The sequence below is a fragment of the Mobula birostris genome, unplaced genomic scaffold (assembly GCF_030028105.1).
Source record: "Mobula birostris isolate sMobBir1 unplaced genomic scaffold, sMobBir1.hap1 scaffold_2065, whole genome shotgun sequence".
Taxonomy (NCBI): Eukaryota; Metazoa; Chordata; class Chondrichthyes; order Myliobatiformes; family Myliobatidae; genus Mobula; species Mobula birostris.
In genome coordinates this window covers 47000-68647 of record NW_027275113.1, presented here as the reverse complement: position 1 = coordinate 68647, position 21648 = coordinate 47000, and the positions used below count along the sequence as shown (strand labels likewise).

The following is a 21648-nucleotide window of genomic DNA, read 5'->3' as shown; positions in this document are numbered from 1 at the left end:
TGACAACAGGCAGGATTTCCCCTTTCTCGCCCATTCCCATTCCCTTCTGTACTCGTCAGCCGGAGAAAGCGTCGAACAAACGGCGCCTAGGCAGGAATTTGTACGTTTGTGTTGTGACAACAGGAGCTGACCAAACACACACAAAATGCTGGAAGAACTCAGCAGGCTGGGCAGCATCTTTGGAAATGAATAAACAGTCGATCTTTCGGGCTGAGACCCTCCGGACTGTCTGTTTGTTCCCCTCCCAGGGCCACTTTCATCAGCTGAAAACAATTTCCTGAGCACAGGGTGAGACCTGCTGCACAGGGTCAGATTTACATTTTTATAGACCGGAGATTCTGCAGACGCTGCAAATCCAGGGCAACACACATACAATGCTGGAGAAACTCAGCAGGTCGGGCAGCATCTACATGGAGGAATCAACAGTTGACGCTTTGGGCCGAGACCCTTCATCAGTTCCCACCCTCTGGTGACCATAGGCTCTAGCTTCACGCCCTCTCTGAGTTCACTGTGAATAGTGGCTTACTGTCCAACCAGACCATCCTCCTTCCTCTTGATCCTTCGGATCCCAGCCTCCCCCAACACTCGAAGGCCAGTCCGCCCGACCAGCCGCGGCCAGCCCACAGCCTGAGGGGGACAGGTGGTGGAGGAACTTCACCCGGGCTGGTCCGTATCCGGATCTGTCAGCCGGAGGAAGTGGTCGAGGCAGCTGCATTAACAATAACCTGTGTCTGTTGGCTGCGATGGGGGTCGAGTGTGCCCCACACTCTCAGTATCGCTGAGACCAATGCTGCACCTGACATCCAACCATCTGTTTCGCTCTTAGGAGTCGGACATCATTAAAATCCAGGCGTTCATCCGGGCCAACAAGGCCAGGGACGATTATAAAACACTGAGTGAGTATCCAGACCACACCTAGGACACCTCGAGTCAACTTCCCCCCACACCCCTCACCACCAAACCTCTCTGCTCACCCCAGACCCTCGCCCAACCCTCCCTCCCTCCTCACCCTCCCCACTGCAAACCCCCCCTCCTCACCCTAAACCCTTCTCCTCACCACAGACCCTCTTCCCAACCCTCCCTCCCTCCTCACCCTCCCCACCCCAAACCCTCGACCAAACCCCCTCATTCCTCACCCCAAACCCTCGCCCAACCCCTCCTCCCTCCTCACCCTCCCCACCGCAAACCCCCCTCCTCACCCTAAACCCTTCTCCTCACCACAGACCCTCTCCCAACCCTCCCTCCCTCCTCACCCTCCCCACCCCAAGCCCCTCTCCTCACCCCAAACCCTCGCCCAACCTCCCTCCTCACCCCAAACCCTCGCCCAACCTTCCTCCTCACCCCAAACCCTCGCCAACCTCCCTCCTCACCCCAAACTCTCGCCCAACCCCTCCTCCCTCCTCACCCTCCCCACCGCAAACCCCCCCTCCTCACCCTAAACCCTTCTCCTCACCACAGACCCTCTCCCAACCCTCCCTCCCTCCTCACCCTCCCCACCCCAAGCCCCTCTCCTTACCCCAAACCCTCGCCCAACCTCCCTCCTCACCCCAAACCCTCGCCCAACCTCCCTCCTCACCCCAAACTCTCGCCCAACCCCTCCTCCCTCCTCACCCTCCCCACCGCAAACCCCCCTCCTCACCCTAAACCCTCCTCTTCACCACAGACCCTCTCCCAACCCTCCCTCCCCCTCACCCTCCCCACCCCAAACCCTCGCCCAGCCTCCCTCCTCACCCCAAACCCTCGCCCAGCCTCCCTCCTCACACCAAACCCCTCCTCCCTCCCTCTCACCCCCCCACTCACCATCCTCTCTCTCTCCAGTCAGTGCAGAGCAGCCACCGATGGCCGTTGTCCGTAAGTTTGTCCACCTGCTTGACCAGAGTGACCAGGACTTCCAGGAGGAGCTGGAGATGATGCGCCTGAGGGAGGAGGTGGTGACTCGGATCCGATCCAACCAGCAGCTGGAGAACGACCTCAACACCATGGACATCAAGATCGGGCTGCTGGTGAAGAACAAGATCACACTGCAGGTACCTGGATGCGTGTCCAGCCACCAGTCGCTCCCCTCACTTGGACGATCCTTGTGTCTCTCTGCTCTGGACATGAGGAATGCCCATCGTAGATACTGGGAATCACTCCCTTCATCCAGACAATTCCTGTATCCCCTCTGCTCCAGAAATGAGGAATCTCTGCCCAGTATAGACACCGGGAATCTGCCACACCCAACATCACCTGAAACCGTTGTCCTGGCACTCCTGGGAATGTCACTTTCCCCTCACCAGGGAAGTCCCTCTGGATTGTGAGATTCAGGGTGTGCTTTTGGGATACGAGACTGACCTAGTGTGGACTATTCCACAGCTCACTGGGCCGATAACCCAAATCCCCCGACTCACCCCCTCCCAACTTTTGTTCTTGGACTGCAGAAATTCAGGTTTGTTGTTGTCATAGGCTGAGACAAACGACCTATAAACACCATGAAAGTTAACTTTTTTTCCAGCAGCTCTGAACATTACTGGGGCAGCTCGGTGGCCTAGCAGATAGTGTAACGCTTTACTGTACCAACAATCGCGATTCAGTTCCACCTGCTGTCTGTTCAGCGTTTGTAGATTCTTCCTGTGCCCAAGTGGCTTTCGTCTGGGTGCTGCATTTTCCTCCCATTTTCCAAAAACGCACGGGTTAGTAAGTTGTAGGCGTGCTCTGTTGGTGCTGGAAGTATGGCAAGACTTGTGTGCAACCCCCAGCTTATTCCTGGACTGTGTTGGTCATTGACGCAAGCAAATCAGAGCCAGGTTTAATATCACTGGCACATGGCATGAAAGGTTCGATCTCCACCTCTGGCATTATCTGTCTACTAGAGTCTGAATCAGGTTTATTAGCACTGATATATGTCGTGAAATTTTGTTGTTTTGTGGCAACAGTTGGGTGCAAAACATTAAAATAACTGTAAATTACAATAAGGATATATAAAATAAATAGCTCAGAAAAGAACAAAAATTAGTGAGGTAGAGTAACACACATAAAAAAAAGTTGCTGGTGAACGCAGCAGATTAGGCAGCATCTTTACGAAGAGGTACAATCGATGTTTCAGGCTGAGACCCTTCATCAGGACTAACTGAAAGAAGAGCTAGTAAGAGATTTGAACATTGAAATCTTTCAAATCTCTTACTAGCTCTTCTTTCAGTTAGTCCTGACGAAGGGTCTCGGCCCGAAACGTCGACTGTACCTCTTCCTATAGATGCTGCCTGGCCTGCTGCGTTCACCAGCAACTTTGATGTGTGTTGCTTGAATTTCCAGCATCTGCAGATTTCCTCGTGTTTGAGGTAGAGTGCATGGGTTCATTGTCGATTCAGAAATCTGAATGCAGATGGGAAGAAGCGATCCTTAAACATTGAGTGTGTGTCTTCAGGCTCCTGTACCACTTCCTTGATGGTAGTAATGAGAAGAGGGCGTGTTCTGGGCAATGGGGCTCCTTGATGATGGATACTACCTTTTTCGGACATCACCTTTTGAAAATATCCTGGAAGCTCCGTGCCTGCTCCCTGATGAGAACAAATATAAATTAACGTGGATTCTGCAAATGACACCAAGCTCAGTGAGGAGTTGGTGGCGGTTTGCTGGCACAAGAAATGCAATACTCTGTGCATTCCAGCAGTGGCAGTCAGCACCACTGCAGTGATGTGTTGAAGGACAGGGAGCAGGTAGGAGCCTCTGCATGTTGATGTGTGCAGTGTGGGATTAGATTTGTCACATGGAAACATTACAGGGAATGTATCAATAACCAACACAGTCCGAGGATGTGCTGGGGGTAGCCCACACGTGTCGCCACACTTCTGGTGCCAACATTGCATGCCCACAACTAACTAGCCCTAGCCTGTACGTCTTTGGAATGTAGGAGAAAACTCACAGGGAGAATGTGCAAACTCCTACAGAAAGCGGCATGAATTGAACCTCAATGGCAAATCGCTGGTGCTCCATGAACCCCTATGCCGCATACCAGCCCTGGATTCTGATGCCCAGTGACATTTTGCAGGAGGTGGTGTCACACAGTAAGAAGCTGACACGGAAGAACAAGGAACAATTGTCAGACATGATGAAGATCGACAGACAGAAGGGGGGTCTGAAGGGGCTGAGCAAGGAGAAACGAATGAAGCTCGAGGCGTATCAGAACCTCTTCTACCTTCTCCAGGTGAGAATACCGGGGGAGGAGGTTGCAGATTCTAAATGAGTATCTGAATGGGTTGTTCCTCAAATTCCAGCCCCGCCCTCACGGTTCACAGTCACCCGGTACGGGGTACGGGGAGTGGTGGGCCACTCGGGATCTCTTTGGCAATTTGCTCCTGGGCCTGGCCGAGCTGGGCATTTATGGAGTGTGGACCCCAGGGGGTGGAGCGCTGTCTCTCCCCTCATCCCCTCCCCCCGGGGCATGGAGCGCAGTCCCTCCCCTCATCCCCTCCCCCAGGGCATGGAGCGCAGTCCCTCCCCTCATCCCCTCCCCCAGGGCATGGAGCGCAGTCCCTCCCCTCATCCCCTCCCCCGGGGCATGGAGCGCAGTCCCTCCCCTCATCCCCCCTGCGGGGCATGGAGCGCAGTCCCTCCCCTCATCCCCTCCCCCCGGGCATGGAGCGCTGTCCCTCCCCTCATCCCTCCCCCCCCCCCCCGAGGCATGGAGCGCTGTCCCTCCCCTTATCCCCCCCCCCCCCAAGGCATGGAGCGCAGTCCCTCCCCTCCTGTACAACAGGGCTAGGTGGACGAGCGTGCGATCCGTCAGGATAACTGGTCTGTAACAGGGCTCTGTGGATCACTGAGAAACCTGTGCATGTTTTCCCACAGACGAATCCCACCTATCTGGCTAAGCTGATCTTCCAGATGCCGCAGAACAAATCCACCAAGTTCATGGACTCAGTCATCTTCACCCTGTACAACTACGCGTCGAACCAGAGAGAGGAATACCTTCTGCTCAAGCTCTTCAAGACAGCTCTTCAGGAGGAGATCAAGTACGTGTGTGGGGCCTCCCTCTCCACTTCCCCACCGGGAGGGAGAGCCAATGCTCAGTCCGGGGGACAGGTGAAGAGAAGGGTAGGGCCAGTGACGGCAAAGCTGTGCAGGTTTACACTCTGCATCTTGGCAGGAGGAGGCGAACAGGATGGTGCTCCATTGATGATTGTAGACATTGGCAAGGAAGGGGATGGTGCGTGGCACGTCCCAGGACTGCAAACTCAGTTCAAATAGTTACATAAGTAAAGAGCATAAGAAATAGGAGCAGAATTAGGCCATTCAGCCCATCGAGTCTGCTCTGTCCTGTATTTTATTCTATGGCTGAATAAAACTCCAGATGGGCACTGGAGTGTTGTGGCGGTTCTGGTCACCCCTTTACAGGAAGGCTTTGGAAAAGTGTAGCAGTTCATCGGGATGCTGTCTGGATTAGAGGCATTTGCTATGAGGAGAGGTTGGGCCCGGGTTGCTGGCATTGCAAACCGTTACGCTCGCCACGCTTCTTGGTTGAACTGGGTTGAAGCCACAGCTTTTGGACAATCATACTGGGTTTCCCAGGAACCGATTTCATCAGAGCCTGATGCCGTCCAATTGGCGACGATCTGGTCACCAGTGCCCCACGGGTGGTCATGCTGGGGTCCACAGGGAGCAGACCCTCTCCCACTCTGTGTCGGCTCCTAGCACTCCAATCCCACAGCGGGCAGAGCCGCTGCCTCTCAATGCCAGAGACCTGGGTTTGATTCTGACCTCCACTGCTGTCTCTGTGCAGCTTACAAGCTCTCTCTTTGACCACATGGGTGCTCCAGTTTCCTCCCGCATTCTAATGACCTGGTGTGGAGGTGGATGTCGGAATCTGGGAGGAGCTGATGGGACTGTAGACTAAAATGGGACCAGAGTAAATGGGTGGACATGGACAGTGGGTCGAAGGGCTTGTTCCCTGCCATCTCTCTCTCCCTGTCCGTGGTTCCGACCCCACCACATTCTGGCCTGATGTGTCCCCTGTTTCCGGCAGGTCGAAGGTCGACCAGATCCACGAGATTATCACCGGAAACCCCACCGTCATCAAGATGGTCGTGAGTTTTAACCGGGGGGCTCGGGGGCAGAACGCCCTGCGCCAGATACTGGCGCCCGTCGTCAAGGAGATTATCGAGGAAAAGACCATGAACATCAAGACCGACCCCGTGGACATCTACAAGGCCTGGGTCAACCAGATGGAGTCGCAGACCGGAGAGGCCAGGTAGGAACCCCTACTCTTCCCATCCCTTGCTCACCATCACCCTCCACCTCCTGCCCCCTCACCCCCAACCTCTCTCCAAAGTTCAAAGTAAAATTATTACTAAAGTACATATATGTCACCATATACAACCCTGAAATTAATTTTCTTGTGGGATTCATTGTAAATACTAAATACAATGAAATTATTGAAAAATGAAGAATCCTTGAAAGTAAGTCCATAGCTTGTGGGAACAGTTCAGTGATGGGGCAAGTTGAAGTTCTCCCCTCTGGTTCAGGAGCCTGAAGGTTGAGGGGTAATAACTGTCCCTGAGCATGGTGGTGTGAGTCCTGAGGCTCCTGACCTTCCATTAAAAACAACAGTAAGTGGAGCAAGTCCTGGATGGTGAGAGACCTTGATGATACCCCTCTTCCCCATCCCCACCCCTCACCGCTTGCACGATCCCAGATGGAGGGCTGGGGGTGCATCGGGTTTACTGCTCGCCACCCCGCGTTTGTGCAGCGGGAGGGGGGGGTCAGTGGGAGGAGGGAGAAGAGACTGGGTCCAGTTACAGAGGTGGAGAGGGGGAACAGAGAAGCAGATTCACAAGGGGAATGAAGGGGCTGGGAACGTGGAGAGGTTACTGTAACAGAGTTATCGGGTCACTGCGACTGAGGTCAGGGGTCACAGATTGTGCGTGATGCTGGGAGGGTCAGCGTGAGGGGGGTGGGTGTTGGGGTTGAGGAGTTTGGCTGATGGTCTCAGGGTGTAACTAACCCTCAACCCCACCCCTGCAGTAAGCTGCCATACGACGTGACACCAGACCAGGCGCTGGGGCACGAAGAGGTGCGGCAGAGGCTTGACGCCTCCATCAAGAACATGAGGACGGTGACGGACAAGTTCCTCTCAGCCATTGTCACATCGGTGGACAAAATCCCGTGAGTGACCAGAGAAACAACCCCTCCCCTCCCCCCTTGGTGCAGAGAATTCTCCGTCGGCACAGAGATCCCCCCGCCCCCAGTGCAGAGAACTCTCCCGCAATCCCTTCCTCACCCACCCACCTACCCCCCCCCAATGTGTTCCTGTTGTGCACTGTGGAACCCCTTTCAGCACTTACCACACCCATCTACATAGACACATATACACACACACTCAAACAACCTCAAAAGCACACTTAAAGTGCGCGCGTACACACCCCCCCCACACACAGACACACACACACACCCCCCCACACACACACACACACACACCCCATCTCACACACACACTCTCTCGCTCTCTCTCACACACACGCACTCTGTTGCGTGCTCTCTCCCTCTCTCTCACACGTACTGTTTCCCAGTCTGACTCAGGTGCCAAAAGCTCATTGGCTCCCTGTGAACCCTCACTCTGGGTGGGAGGTCACGGTCTGCTTCACCTCCACCACCCTCCCACCAGACTCTGAGGACAAAGAACTCTCAGCATGGATTTCTGACCTCCGGTACCTCCCTTCATTCCCGAGAGAGCCTGTATCCCCCTGCTGTGTCCCTAAACGAGCCTGACCTTCTCCATCTCACCTACAGGTATGGCATGAGAATCATCGCCAAGGTGCTGAAGGACTCACTACACGAGAAGTTTCCGGATGCCACGGATGAAGAGCTGATAAAGGTGGGCATTGCCCCTCCCCCCCAGTGAAATGCTAGTCTCTCTCCTTCTCCCTCCACAGTGCTTACTTGGCCATGGTGTACAGTGTGGTTCTCCTGGCCATAGTCCACAGGAGAGAGGTCATCTGACCATTGTCCAAAGGGGAGGTTCTCCTGGCTATAGTCCACAAGAGGGAGGTTACCTGGCCATTGTCCACAGGGTAGGGTTCCTCTGGGTATTGTCCACAACGGGATGTTCTCCTGGCCATAGTCCACAGGGGAGAGGTCACCTGATCATTGTTCAAAGGGGAGGGTCCTTCTAACCAATGTCGGCAGGGTAGGTTCTCCCAGCCGTTGTAAATAGGGGAGGTTCTCCTAGCCATTGTACACAGGAGAGAGGTCACCTGACTATTGTCCAAAGGGGAGGTTCTCCTGGCTATAGTCCACAAGAGGTTACCGGGCCATTGTCCACAACATAGTTATCCTGCCCGTTGTAAATATGGGAGGTTCTCCTAGCCATTGTACACAGGAGAGAGGTCATCTGACCATTGTCCAAGGGGGAGGTTCTCCTGGCTATAGTCCACAAGAGGGAGGTTACCTGGCCATTGTCCACAGGGTAGGGTTCCTCTGGGTATTGTCCACAACGGGATGTTCTCCTGGCCATTGTCCACAGTATAGTTTTCCTGCCCATTGTAAATAGGGGAAGTTCTCCTAGCTAGTGTGCATAGGGTAGGGTCCCCTGGACATTGTCCACAGGGGTGTGGTCTCCTGGCCATTGTCCATTGGAGGTGGGGGGGCGGTTTCCTTGCTGGTGTATGACGCTTGATATGCCGTGTGATGCAGATTTGATTCTCACTCCGGGCCACATAGAAATAGTTGCTGGGGAACAGCAGCCCCACCAGCTGCCTGTTCTTCCTCTCTAACCCCCTCGTGTTCTTCCTCTGTCCATATAATACCCCCTCCATGTCTAACACCCCCCTTTCTAACCCTCCCCCTCTGTCTAACCCCCACCCCCTCTGCTCTCGCGCACTGTCGCTCTCTCTCTCTCATTCTTCATCTCTCTCTCTCCAATCCCCGCTTCCTCTGCCTCTCCTTTCTCAAGACTATTCATTCCTCTTCTTTCTCTCCTCCTCTCATCTAATCTCCTCCTTCCCTACCCTCGCCTCTCCCTCCCTACCCTGGCCCTCATCTCTCCCACCCACAGTGTGTTCACCCCCTCTCTGCTCCTCCTTCCCTCCCTGTGTCCATATAGTCTCCAGCATGTTCTCTGTCCCAGTCGGTCCCCTCCTTCCCCTTCTCATCCTCCCTCTCTGTGTGCCACAGTAGAGTAGCAGTTCGCATGACGCTGTTACCTCTCGGGGCACTGGAGTTCAGAGTTCAGTTCCGGCATCCTCCATTCCTTCCCGTGGGTTTCCTCTGGGTGCTCCGGTTTCGTCCCACAGTTTGTAGACGTACCGGTTGGTGGGTTAATTGGTCATTGTAAATTGTCCTGCCATTTGACTAGTGCTAAATAGGTGGGTTGCTGGCAGCACAGCTCAATGGACTGGAATTTATTACTAATAAATAATAATATATAATAAAAGTAGATAAATCACCCCCTGCAATGTCCTTTCTCCGCATCTGTTCCCTCTTTCCTCTCTCCCACCCTCTGCCCTGGCACCTCTCTTTCCACCACCTGGTGTCCTATCTCCCCCACCGTATGACTCCCTCGCTGCCATCTGTACACTCTTGCCCCACCCTGCCACCACTCCTGCATCGCCCCCAGTTCTTTGATTCCTCAGTACAGTGGATTCCGGTTAATTGGGACCCATTTTGGCCCAATTTTCATTTGCCCAATAGATAATCAGCAAAGCAGCTGCTCCAATTCACTGAAGTTTCATGGAAATAGTTAAAAAGGTATATATTTTTTTAAAAAAAGACAAAATGACGAACAAATTATGTATTTGAGTAAAATACTGAACAAATGAGAACACTACCAATACTACTACAGTACTATAAAACTGAGTATTAGTTCCCAGTCCTCATTGATGGAGGAATTCATTCATGTCACATCTTTTGACTGTGAACAACATTAGAGTAGTTAATAGACTGCCTTCATACAAACAGGAACAGGCCATTCAGCCCTCAGTGTTCTGCCGAACCAGCTAAAAAACAAATCAAAAACACATAAACGCTAATCCCTACCCTCCTTCCTTATATCCATGTCCATGTCCCTATCCAAATGTCTCTCAAAAGCCTCTAATGTATTTGCCATACCAGGCATCCACAATTGTGTTTCAAAAAACTGGGTCCTCATATCCTCCTTGAACCAACCCCTCTCACCTTCAATGCATGCCCTCTGGTACTAGACATTTCAACCCTGGGAAACAGATATTCTCTGTTCTATCTCTGCCTCTCGTAATCTTGTAAGCCTCTATCAGATCTCCCCTCCACCTCTGCTCCAGAGAAAACAGTCCAAGATTATCCAGCCTCTCATGATAGCACATGCTCTCTCAACATGGTAAACCTCTTCTGCACCCTCTCCAAACATCCATCCTATAGTGGGGCAACCACAACTGTATGCAATACTCCAGATGTGGCCAAAGCAGAGTTCCGTAAATTTGCAACATAACTTCCTGGCTTTTGAACTCAATGCCTGGACTAACAAAAGCAAGCATTCCATAAGCCTTCGTAACCACCCTATCGATCTGTGCAGCTACTTTCAAGGAGCTATAGTATGAACTTGGATCCCAAGATCTCTGCTCAGTAATACTGTTAAGGAACTTTTCCTTGTCTCCTTGCATTTGCCCTACCAAGCGCAACACCTCACATTTATCTGAATTAAGTTCCATCTGTCATTTCTCAGCCCATATCTGTAACTGATCTGTATCGTGCTGTATACTTTGCCAGTCTTCTACACTATCCACAACTCCACCAATCTTGGTATCATCCGCAAATTTACTAACCCACCCATCTACATTGTCATCCAGGTCATTTGTACACATCACGAACAGCAGAGGTCCCAGCACAGATCCCTGCAGAACACCACTAATTACAGACCTCCAGCTTGATTAAGTCCCTTCAACCACCACCCACCACCCTCTCTTCTTTGTGCGAGCCAGTGCTGAATCCAAACAGCCAATTCGCTACGGATCCCCTGCATCTTAATCTTCTGGATTAGCACCCCATGAGGGACGTCGTCAAATGCCTTACGAAACTCCATGTAGACAACATTTACTGCCCTACCCTCATCAATCTCTCTTGTCACTTTGTCAAAAAAACTCAGTCAAGTTGGTAAGGCAAGACCTGCCTCACACAAAGCCATGCTGGCTCTCCCTAATTAGACCATGGGTCTCCAAATGCTTGTCTATTCTATCCCTCAGAATTTTCTCTAGCAACTTCCCGGCAACTGACGTGAGACTCAGGATTTTCCCTTTACCCCTCTTAAAATAGAGGTACAATGTTAGCCACTCCCCTGTGGCTGGAGAGGACACCAAGATACTGGTCAAGTCCCCAGCAATCTCGTCTCTTGCCTCCTTCAATAACCCGGGGTAAATCCCGTCAGCCCCTGGGGACTCAGCCATCTTAATACTTATTAGGAGTCCCTAATGTATTTACACACTCAGCACTGACCTCCTGGTCATCCATATCCTTTCCCTTGGTAAATACAGAAGCAAAGAACTCATTCAGTATGTCACTCACATTGTCTGGTCCAAGCAAATGTTACCTCGTTTATCCTCGAGTGGTCGCACCCTCTCCCTGGTTATCCTCTTGCTTTTGATGTATGTATAGAATGCCTTGGAATTCACCTCAATCCTACTTGCCAAGGACTTCTCATGGCCCCTTCTGGCGTTCCTAATTCCCTGTTTAGTTCTTTTCTGGATGTTGTCGATGATTGCATTCTCCAAATCCTCACTTTCATTGTGACATTCAAAATGATTGTTGATTCCTTTTAAATTCTTCGTAGTTTTGAACTAGTTGAAGTGAAATTGTTTCATTTCCAGTATCGACTGTTTCTCACTTCTCCAAGCCTGAGTGCTTGAAACCGCAAAGAGCGAAACAGTTCTGAATTGTCTTGTTGCTTGTTTCTCACCAGCTATCAGTGACAAAAATCGATGTTTTTTGAACACACCTCACTGAAGCTATTTAAAACCTGCTCACTCAAAGCAGGGTGTTGTGCCTAACAGCCTTGGATTTGCACGCAATTGATGCTGGTTGGAAACCGATCGGCAACAGTCTCCTGTCCCAATGAAGTGGCTGCCCCAGTTAACCGGAACCCACAGTATGGGATTATTTATTTATTTGCGGATACAATGTGGAACAGGCCTTTCCACATTGTAGGGGTCCAGCAACCCCTGATTGTAACCCAAGCCTAATCATAGGACAATATACAATGACAGATTAACTTACTAACTGGTACATCTGTGGAGTTTGGGTGTAAACCAGAGTACCTGGAGAAGTCCTGTGCGGTTATGGGGAGAATGTACAGACTCCTAACGGACGGCGTCGGAACTGGCCTCCAATCACCGCCCTGAGCTGTAATAGCATCACACTATCGTGTGGGTTAACTGGGTGTAGAGGTGGGATGGTTGGTGAGGGAGGAGGTTTGCAGTGGGAAGGGGAGGCTTTGTGAGGTTTGGGGCATGTTTGGAGGGCTGATTTATGGTGGAGATGGTTTAGGGTGTGTGTGTGAGGTTTGCAGTGGGGGGGATGGTGATAGTCATTGGTTCGGTGTGGTGCCCTCGCTCCTCGTATGTGTGAGATGTGGGGGGGGGGGAATGGTGGTGTTTGCAGAAAGTGTTTTGGTTTGGGAGGTGCACCTTGACCTCCTTCCCTGTGTGTGTGGGAGTGTGAGATGTTGCCGTGTCTGCCGCAGATCGTGGGAAACCTGCTGTATTACCGGTACATGAACCCGGCCATCGTGGCCCCCGACGCCTTTGACATCATCGACCTGTCGGCGGGTGGCGGCGGGCTCTCCACCGACCAGCGGCGTAACCTGGGGTCCATCGCCAAGGTCCTGCAGCACGCAGCCTCCAACAAGATGTTCGACAAGGAGTACTGTCACCTGGCCTCGATCAACGAGTACTTGTCCCACGCTCACCACAAGTTCAGGTAACAAAAGCCCCCACCCCACCCCCTTCCGGGTCCCTGCCAGCCTCTGTCTGCTCTGCATTAATACATTGGCCAATCTATACACAGCAGGATCTCACACACCACTGAGGGTGACCATGTCTGGAGCGGTGGTCGTGACGAGTTCTCTACCCTGACTGCAGAGAACAGGAAACAATAGGAACAGAGTCTAGGACCAGAGGGCACAGCCTCAGAATACAAGGATGTTCCTTTAGAACAGATATCCCAGGAAAGAAAAGGCTATTGTATGAGGAGTTTGATGACTTAGGGCCTGTATTCATTGGAGTTCAGAAGAATGAGGGGGTTCTCATTGAAACCTGTTAAGTATTGAAAGACTGAGAAGAGTGGATGTGGAGAGGATGTTTCCTATAGTGGGGGAGTCTAGAACCAGAGGACACAGCCTCAGAATAGAACATTGTCCCTTTAGAATAGAGATGAGGAGGAATGTCTTCAGCTAGAGGTGGTGAGCCTGTGGAATTCATTGCTACAGACTCCTGTAGAGGGCAAGTGATTGGGTATATTTAAGATGGAGGTTGATAGTTTCTTGATTAGTAAGGATGTCAAAGGTTACAGGGAGAAGGCAGGTGAACGGGGTTGAGATGGAAAATAAATCAGCCATGATGGAATGGCAGAGCAGACTCGATGGGAGGAATGGTCTAATTCTGCTCCTTTGTCTTGTGGCCTCTAACTCTGGTTATCCAAGTTCTCTTACTGTTTTCACTCTCTGATTTTTCCCTCATGTTTGGTGCTGATGACGGACTCTCCCGTTTCCTTCTCTCATGCTGCCCCTCCACCCATACAAAGACCCTCCTTCGGTGCAGGTCAGACAGGACTGGAAATTGCTGGGAAAACTCAGCCTGTCAGGCAGCGTCTGTGGAGAGTAAATGATTCAGGGCATTGAGCCTTCGCCAGAACTCCGAGACAGACTCCCTTTGGCTCACCTCGTTCACACTCCCTCCCTCACACACCAGCACCAGTTCTCTCTATCATTTTCTCTCAGTTTTCCCCCTCACTCACCCACTTCCTCTTTCTAGGAGGTTCATCCAGGCAGCGTGTGAGGTGCCGGAGCTCGAGGACAAATTCAACATCGATGAGTACTCTGATCTGGTGACCCTGAACAAACCAGTCATCTACATCTCCATCGGGGAGATCATCAATACTCACACGGTGAGCTGCTGCTCCTGCAGTGAGACTCTTGCTCAGTACTGACCCCCCCCCGCCCCAGTACCACCCCACCCACAGTGTGACTCCCCCTCAGTACCCGCCCCTCCCACAGTGTGACCCTCAGTACCACCCCTCTCACAGTGTGACCCTCCCTCGGTACCACCCTCCCCCACAGTGTGACCCCCCCCTCAGTACTGCCCCTCCCACAGTGTGACCCTCCCTCAGTACCACCCCTGCCAGTGTGACCCTCCCTCCGTACCACCCCTCCCACAATATGACCCTCCCTCAGTACCACTCCTCCCACAGTGTGACCCCCCCCCGTACCACCCCTCCCAGTGTGACCCTCAGTATCCCCCTCCCACAGTGTGACTCTCCCTCAGTACCACCCCTCCCACAGTGTGACCCTCCCTCAGTGCCACCCCTCCCACAGTGTGACCCTCCCCAGTACCAACCCTCCCACAGTGTGACCCTCCCCCAGTACCACCCCTCCCACAGTGTGACTCTCCCTCAGTACCACCCCCTCCCAGTGTGACCCTCAGTACCACCCCTCCCACAGTGTGACCCCCCCAGTACCAACCCTCCCACAGTGTGACTCCCCCTCAGTACCACCCCTCCCACAGTGTGACACTCCCCCAGTACCGCCCCTCCCAGTGTGACCCTCAGTACCACCCCTCCCACAGTGTGACTCTCCCTCAGTACCACCCCTCCCACAGTGTGACCCTCCCTCGGTACCACCCCTCCCACAGTGTGACCCCCCCCCAATACCAACCCTCCCACAGTGTGACTCCCCCTCAGTACCACCCCTCCCACAGTGTGACACTCCCCCAGTACTGCCCCTCCCAGTGTGACCCTCAGTATCCCCCTCCCACAGTGTGACTCTCCCTGACTACCACCCCTCCCACAGTGTGACCCTCCCTCAGTACCACCCCTCCCACAGTGTGACTCTCCCTCAGTACCACCCCTCCCACTGTGTGACCCTCCCTTAGTACCACCCCTCCCACACTGTGATTCTCCCTCAATACCGACCCTCCCACAGTGTGATTCCCTTCAATACCACCCCTCCCACTGTGTGACCCTCCCTCAGTACCACCCCTCCCACAGTGTGACCCTCCCTCAGTACCACCCCTCCCACAGTATAACCCTCCCTCAGTACCACCCCTCCCAGTGTGACCCTCAGTATCCCCCTCCCACAGTGTGACTCTCCCTCAGTACCACCCCTCCCACAGTGTGACCTTCCCTCAGTACCACCCCTCCCACAGTGTGACCCTCCCTCAGTATCACCCCTCACACAGTGTGACTCTCCCTCAGTACCACCCCTCCCAGTGTGACCCTCAGTATCCCCCTCCCACAGTGTGACTCCCCTCAGTACCACCCCTCCCACAGTGTGACCCTCCCTCAGTACTACCCCTCCCACAGTGTGACTCTCCCTCAGTACCACCCTTCCCAGTGTGACCCTCAGTATTTCCTTCCCAGTGACTCTCCCTCAGTACCACCCCTCCCACAGTGACTCTCCCTCAGTACCACCCCTCCCAGTGTGACCCTCCCTCAGTACCACCCCTCCCACAGTGTGACCCCCAGTACCAACCCTCCCATAGTGACTCTCCCTCAGTACCACCCCTCCCAGTGTGACCCTCCCTCAGTACCACCCCCTCCCAGTGTGATCCTCCCTCCGTACCACCCCTCCCACAGTGACTCTCCCTCAGTACCACCTCTCCCAGTGTGACCCTCCCTCAGTACCACCCCTCCCAGTGTGACCCTCCCTCCGTACCACCCCTCCCACAGTGTGCCCCCCCCAGTACCAACCCTCCCACAGTGTGACTCCCCTTCAGTACCACCCCTCCCACAGTGTGACACTCCCCCAGTACCACCCCTCCCAGTGTGACCCTCAGTATCCCCCTTCCACAGTGTGACTCTCCCTGACTACCACCCCTCCCACAGTGCGACCCTCCCTCAGTACCACCCCTCCCAGTGTGTCACACCCTCAGTACCCCGCCCCTCCCACAGTGTGACTCTCCTTCAGTACCACCCCTCCCGGTGTGTGACCCTCCCTCAGTACCACCCCTCCCACAGTGTGACCCTCTCTCAGTACCACCCCTCCCACAGTGTGATTCTCCCTCAGTACCGACCCTCCCACAGTGTGACTCTTCCTCAGTACCGACCCTCCCACAGCGTGACCCTCCCTCGGTACCACCCCTCCCACAGGGTCACTGTCGCTCAGTACCACCCCTCCCACAATGCGACCCTCCCTCAGTACCACCCCTACCAGTGTGACCTTCCCTCAGTACCGCCCCCCCCACAGTGTGACCCTCCCTTGGTATCACCCCCCCCCCACAGTGTGACCCTCCCTCAGTACCCGCCCCTCCCACAGTATGACCCTCCCTCAGTACCGCCCCCTCCCACAGTGTGAGTCTCCCTTAGTACCACCCCTCCCACAGTGTGACCCTCCCTCAGTACCACCCCCCCCACAGTGTGACCCTCCCTCAGTACCACCTCACCCACAATGTGACTCTCCCTCGATACCACTCCTCCCATAGTGTGACTCTCCCTTGTTACCACCTCTTGTACCTGGGACACTCCCTCAGTACTATGCTGGGTGTCCTGTACGTTCCTGTTGCCGTGTGTCTCTCCCTGTGACCCAAAGGAGGGCTCCTGCATTATTTGTCATTGTTGATGCCCCCCCCCATCTCTGGGTAATACATTGGGGTGGCTTCAGCCCCACGATCGCTGACTGTTCTCCTCCCCACTGCAGCTTTTCTTGGATCACCAGGATGCCATAGCCCCAGATCACAATGACCCCATTCACGAGCTGCTGGAGGATCTCGGCGAGGTGCCCACCATCGAGTCTATGATCGGCAAGTGTTCTCCATTCTCCTCTGGCAGTCCCCTTCCCTCTCTCTCTCCCCCCCTGCTTGGCCTGCGTTCTTATCCCTTCCTGCTATCGGATATCTGTTCACCTGTTTCTTGTCAGAGCTTCAAGTCAGTCACCGGCCACACCTTGGACTCCAGGTCTGTCTCTCTTTCTGTCCCCTCCCCTCCCACCCCCACCTCCCCCACCCCTTTCCCTCTCTCATTCGTTCTCATGCACTCTCTCCTCTTTACACCCCCGTGCTCCGAGCTCTCGCCAGGGACTGATCCGATCATTCCCAGCATGTTTCTGCACTCCTGGCAGTGGTTGCTGTGTGAACGAACTGTCGCTTGTCCTGTACCACAGGGGAAGGAGGCATGACTGATGCGGGCAAGGAGCAACTGGCCAAGACCGAGGTGTCCCTGTCCCTCACCAACAAGTTCGACGTGTCCGGAGGAGAAAATGAAGAGATGAATGCCCGCACTCTGCTCCTCAAGTGAGTCACTGGGTGGGCACGTGGGAGAAACTTTGGCCCTCTTAAAGTTGTCCTGCATTTCCATAGCACCGCCACATCCTTGCGCATACAGTTAAGTTTTAATTGGATCCATCATAGCAGCAAAGGAACACAGACAGCTCCCATGATGAGACGAGGACTTGCTGGTTGGTTTGGCCGGAGTGCCTGTGAGAGTTCTTAAAGATTAGCTTTATTTGTCACATGCACGTACATCGAAACGTACAATAAAACGCATCGACCAACACAGTCCTGGGGTGAGCTGGGGGCAGCCCGCAAGAGTCGCCACGCTTCTGATGCCAACGTAGCACGCCCACAGCTTACTAACCCCAACCCGTACGTGGATGGAATGTGGGAGAGCCCAGAGGAAACCCACGTGATCATGAGGAGAACCTAGAAAGTCCTACAGAATTCAGCAGACAATGGCCATCAGCTCTGTAATACCCTGTATTCCCCATTCTCTCTCTCTTCCCCACCCCCAACCCTTCGTTCAGGAGGTGCAGGCTGGACCCCTTGAGCTCTTTGATTTCCAGCCAGCACATCTGCCCTCTGCGGTTCTGGCCGCTCGCACCCCGAATGGAATCATTCCAGCTCCAACGTAGAGAGAGGGACAGTATGGAAACAGGCCATTCAGCCCTACTCTCCCATAGGGCCCCCGCTTCCCTTTGTTTGGACTGTGTCCCATTGGACCTTTCTTTCCATCTACCCTTGGGGCCTTAGGGGCTGGAATTCCGCCTATCGCCTTCTCCTAGCCCCTGGTACGGGCTCTCATCCTGGTCTTTCCTTTGACCCAACCCACTACTGACCCCTTCATTATCTCCTTCGATTCCAGCACAAAGAGGCTGATTGTGGACGTGATCCGGTTCCAGGCAGGGGAGACGCTGACCGAGATCCTGGAGAGTCCGGCCTCTCCGGAACAGGTGCGTAACAAGCCTTCAGTTTGTTCCCCAATCAGCTGACCTCCAGCAGATTGCCAACACGCTGTCCAGTCTTCCAGTGGCACCTTACTCTCACACTCGCTCTCATATACACACACACACACACACACACACACTCACTCTCTTACACTCATACACACATACTCTCACACTCACTCACACATACATACAGACTCTCTCTCACATACTCTCTCACTCTTGCTCTCATATACACACGCACTCTCACACTATCACACATACATTCTCACACTCTCACACTCACACTCATACACTCACACACACACTCACTCTCTCACACACACGCACACGCATATAAAAAGCCTATAAAAAGTATTCACCTCCCCCACCCCTTTGAAAGTTTTGATGTTTTATTTTTTTATAACATTGAATCACAGTGGATCTAACTTGGCTTTTTTGACACTGATCAACAAAAAAATGACTTTCATGTCAAAATGAAAACAGATCTCTACAAAGTAATCTAAATTAATTATAAATATATGACAGAAAAGTAATTGATTGCACAAGTATTCACCCCGTTCAAGTCAGTATTTAGTAGAAATACCTTTGGCATTGATTACAGCCTCATGGATAAGTCTCTATCTGCTTTGCACATCTGGACACTGCAATTTTTCCCTGTTCTTCTTTACAAAACTGCTTAAGCTCTGTTAGATTACGTGGGGATCGGGAGTGAACAGCCCTTTTCAAGTCCACCCACAAAATACTTTGTTATTTTTAAGCCATTCCTGTGTAGCTTTGGCTTTATGCTTGGGGTCGTTGTCTTGCTGGGAAACCAATCTTCTCCCAAGACGCAGTTTCTTTGGCAGACTGCATCAGGTTTTCCTCCAGGATTTCCCTGTATTTTGCTGCATTCATTTTACCCTCCACCTTCACAAGCCTTCCAGGGCCTGCTGCAGTGAAGCATCCCCACAGCATGGTGCAGCCAACACCATGCTTCTCAGTAGGGATGGTGTGTTTTGATGATGTGCAGCGTTTGGCTTATGCCAAACATAGCGTTTAGTCTGATGGCCAAAAGCTCAATTTTGCTTTCATCGGACCATAGAACCTTCTTCCAGCTATCTTCAGAGTCCCCCACGTGCTTTATGGCAAACTCTAGCCGAGATTTTCACATGAGATTTTATCTACAGTGGATTTCTCTTTGCCACTCTCCCATAAAGGTGTGACTGGTAAAACACCCTGGCAACAGTTGTTAGATGCAGTCTGTCCTATTTTAGCCACTAAAGTTTGAAAACCGCTCCACAGTTGTCATAGGTCTCTTGGTGGTCTCCCTCACTAGTCCCCTTCTTGCAGGGTCACTTAATTTTGAGGATGGTCTGCTCTAGACAGATTTACAGCTGTACCATATTCTTTCCATTTTTGATGATTGACCTAACTGTACTCCAAGGGATGTTCAGTGACTTGGAAGTTTTCTTGTATCCATCTCCTGACTTGTGCTTTTCAATAATCTTTTCATGGAATTGCTTGGGATGTTCTTTTGCCTTCACGGTGTAGTTTTTGCCAGAACACTGACTGACCAGCAGTTGGACCTTCCAGTTACAGGTGTATTTTTACTACAATCAGTTGAAACACCTTGATGGCATACAGTGACCTCAATTTAACTAATTATGTGACTTCTAAAACCAATTGTCTGTATCAGTAATTATTTGGTATGTCATATTAAAGGGGGTGAATACTTATGAATCAATTATTTTGTGTTTTATATCTGTAATTAATTTAGATTACTGTGTAGAGATCTGTTTTCACTTTCACACCAATGAGTCTTCTGTTCAAAGAAAGCCAGATTAAATATATTGTGATTCAATGTTGTAAGACAAAACATGAAAACTTCTGGGGTGGGGTGGGGGTGGATAGTTTTTATAGGTTCTCTCTTTCATGCCGCGCGCGTGCTGTCTCTCTCTCTCTCTCTCTCTCTCTCTCTCTCTCTCTCCCCCCTCCCCCTCCCCCTCCCCCCTCCCCCTCCCCCTCCCCCTCCCCCTCCCCCTCCCCTCCCCCCCTCGCTCTCTCTTCCTCCCCCTCCCCCTCCCCCCTCCCCTCCCCCTCCCCTCCCCTCCCCCTCCCCTCCCCTCCCCCTCCCCCTCCCCCTCTCCCCCTCGCTCTCTCTTCCTCCCCCCTCCCCCTTCCCCCTCCCCCTTCCCCCTCCCCCCTCCCCCCTCCCCCCTTCCCCCTCCCCCCTTCCCCCTCCCCCCTTCCCCCTCCCCCCTTCCCCCTCCCCCCTCCCCCCTCCCCCCTCCCCCCTCCCCCCTCCCCCCCCTCCCTCTCCCCCTCCCTCTCCCCCTCCCCCTCTCCCTCTCTCTCCCCTCCCCCTCTCCCTCCCCCTCCCCCTCTCCCTCTCTCTCCCCCCTCTCCCTCTCTCTCTCCCCCCTCTCCTCTCTCTCTCTCCCTCTCCCTCTCTCTCTCTCCCCCTCTCCCTCTCTCTCTCTCCCCCTCTCCCTCTCTCTCTCTCCCCTCTCCCTCTCTCTCTCCCCCCTCCCCCTCTCTCTCCCCCTCTCCCCCTCTCTCTCCCCCTCTCCCCCTCTCTCTCCCCCTCTCCCCCTCTCTCTCCCCCTCTCCCTCTCCCTCTCCCCCTCTCCCTGTCCCTCACGCACTCACGTGAACAGGCATACTCTCTCTCTCACACACAGTCACTTTCTCAATCTCTCTTGCACACTCAGTTACACTCATTCCCTCTCGAACACATGCGCTGTCACAGAGACCCACACTGACACCCACACAGTGACCGTGTGACCATGTTAACCTAATCCCGATGCAGATATAAACGACAGATTACACGGTAGGGGACAAATAAAGCTGCTCTGATCTCACACTGTGTGACACATACTCCCATAGGATGCCGATCACCAGCGAGCGATGCAGCGACGAGCGATACGGGATGCGAAGACCCCTGAGAAGATAAAGCGGAATCAGCTGGAGGAGGAAGAGAACCAGATGACCCTGACGGAGAAGAAAGAGAAGATTGTGCAGAACCTGAAGAAGCTGGCAGCCCTGGGGAAGGTCAACCCCCAGAACAAGTACCAGGACCTGATCAACGATGTCGCCAAGGTAACCAGCCCACCCTGGGGTCCCACTCCGGTGGGAGTGAGTCTCCGCGGGGTATTCAGCAATGTCCTCCATCACCGAAACACCGGCCAGACGGTGATGAATCTGTGGAATTCATTGCCACAGGCGGCTGTGGAGGCCAAGTGTATTTAAAGCAGAAGCAACACATATCAAAGTTGCTGGTGAACGCAGCAGGCCAGGCA

At 53.2% G+C, this 21648-nt stretch overlaps 1 protein-coding gene across 1 annotated transcript in view; it reads left to right on the top strand.

Moving 5' to 3' along the window:
• Positions 1 to 826: 826 nt before the first annotated feature.
• LOC140192660 (ras GTPase-activating-like protein IQGAP1) overlaps positions 827 to 21648 on the top strand; it is a gene marked incomplete at its 5' end in the record, with an annotated part of 34025 nt that continues 13203 nt past the window's right edge. Inside the window, 13 exons of the mRNA XM_072250190.1 lie at positions 827 to 896; positions 1819 to 2027; positions 4028 to 4183; positions 4828 to 4991; positions 6002 to 6226; positions 7000 to 7140; positions 7765 to 7849; positions 12680 to 12915; positions 13968 to 14100; positions 16847 to 16949; positions 17309 to 17438; positions 18286 to 18373; positions 21236 to 21577. Of these exons, the coding sequence (XP_072106291.1) occupies positions 827 to 896; positions 1819 to 2027; positions 4028 to 4183; positions 4828 to 4991; positions 6002 to 6226; positions 7000 to 7140; positions 7765 to 7849; positions 12680 to 12915; positions 13968 to 14100; positions 16847 to 16949; positions 17309 to 17438; positions 18286 to 18373; positions 21236 to 21577 (2082 nt within the window). The remainder of the gene's footprint in view (positions 897 to 1818; positions 2028 to 4027; positions 4184 to 4827; positions 4992 to 6001; positions 6227 to 6999; positions 7141 to 7764; positions 7850 to 12679; positions 12916 to 13967; positions 14101 to 16846; positions 16950 to 17308; positions 17439 to 18285; positions 18374 to 21235; positions 21578 to 21648) is intronic.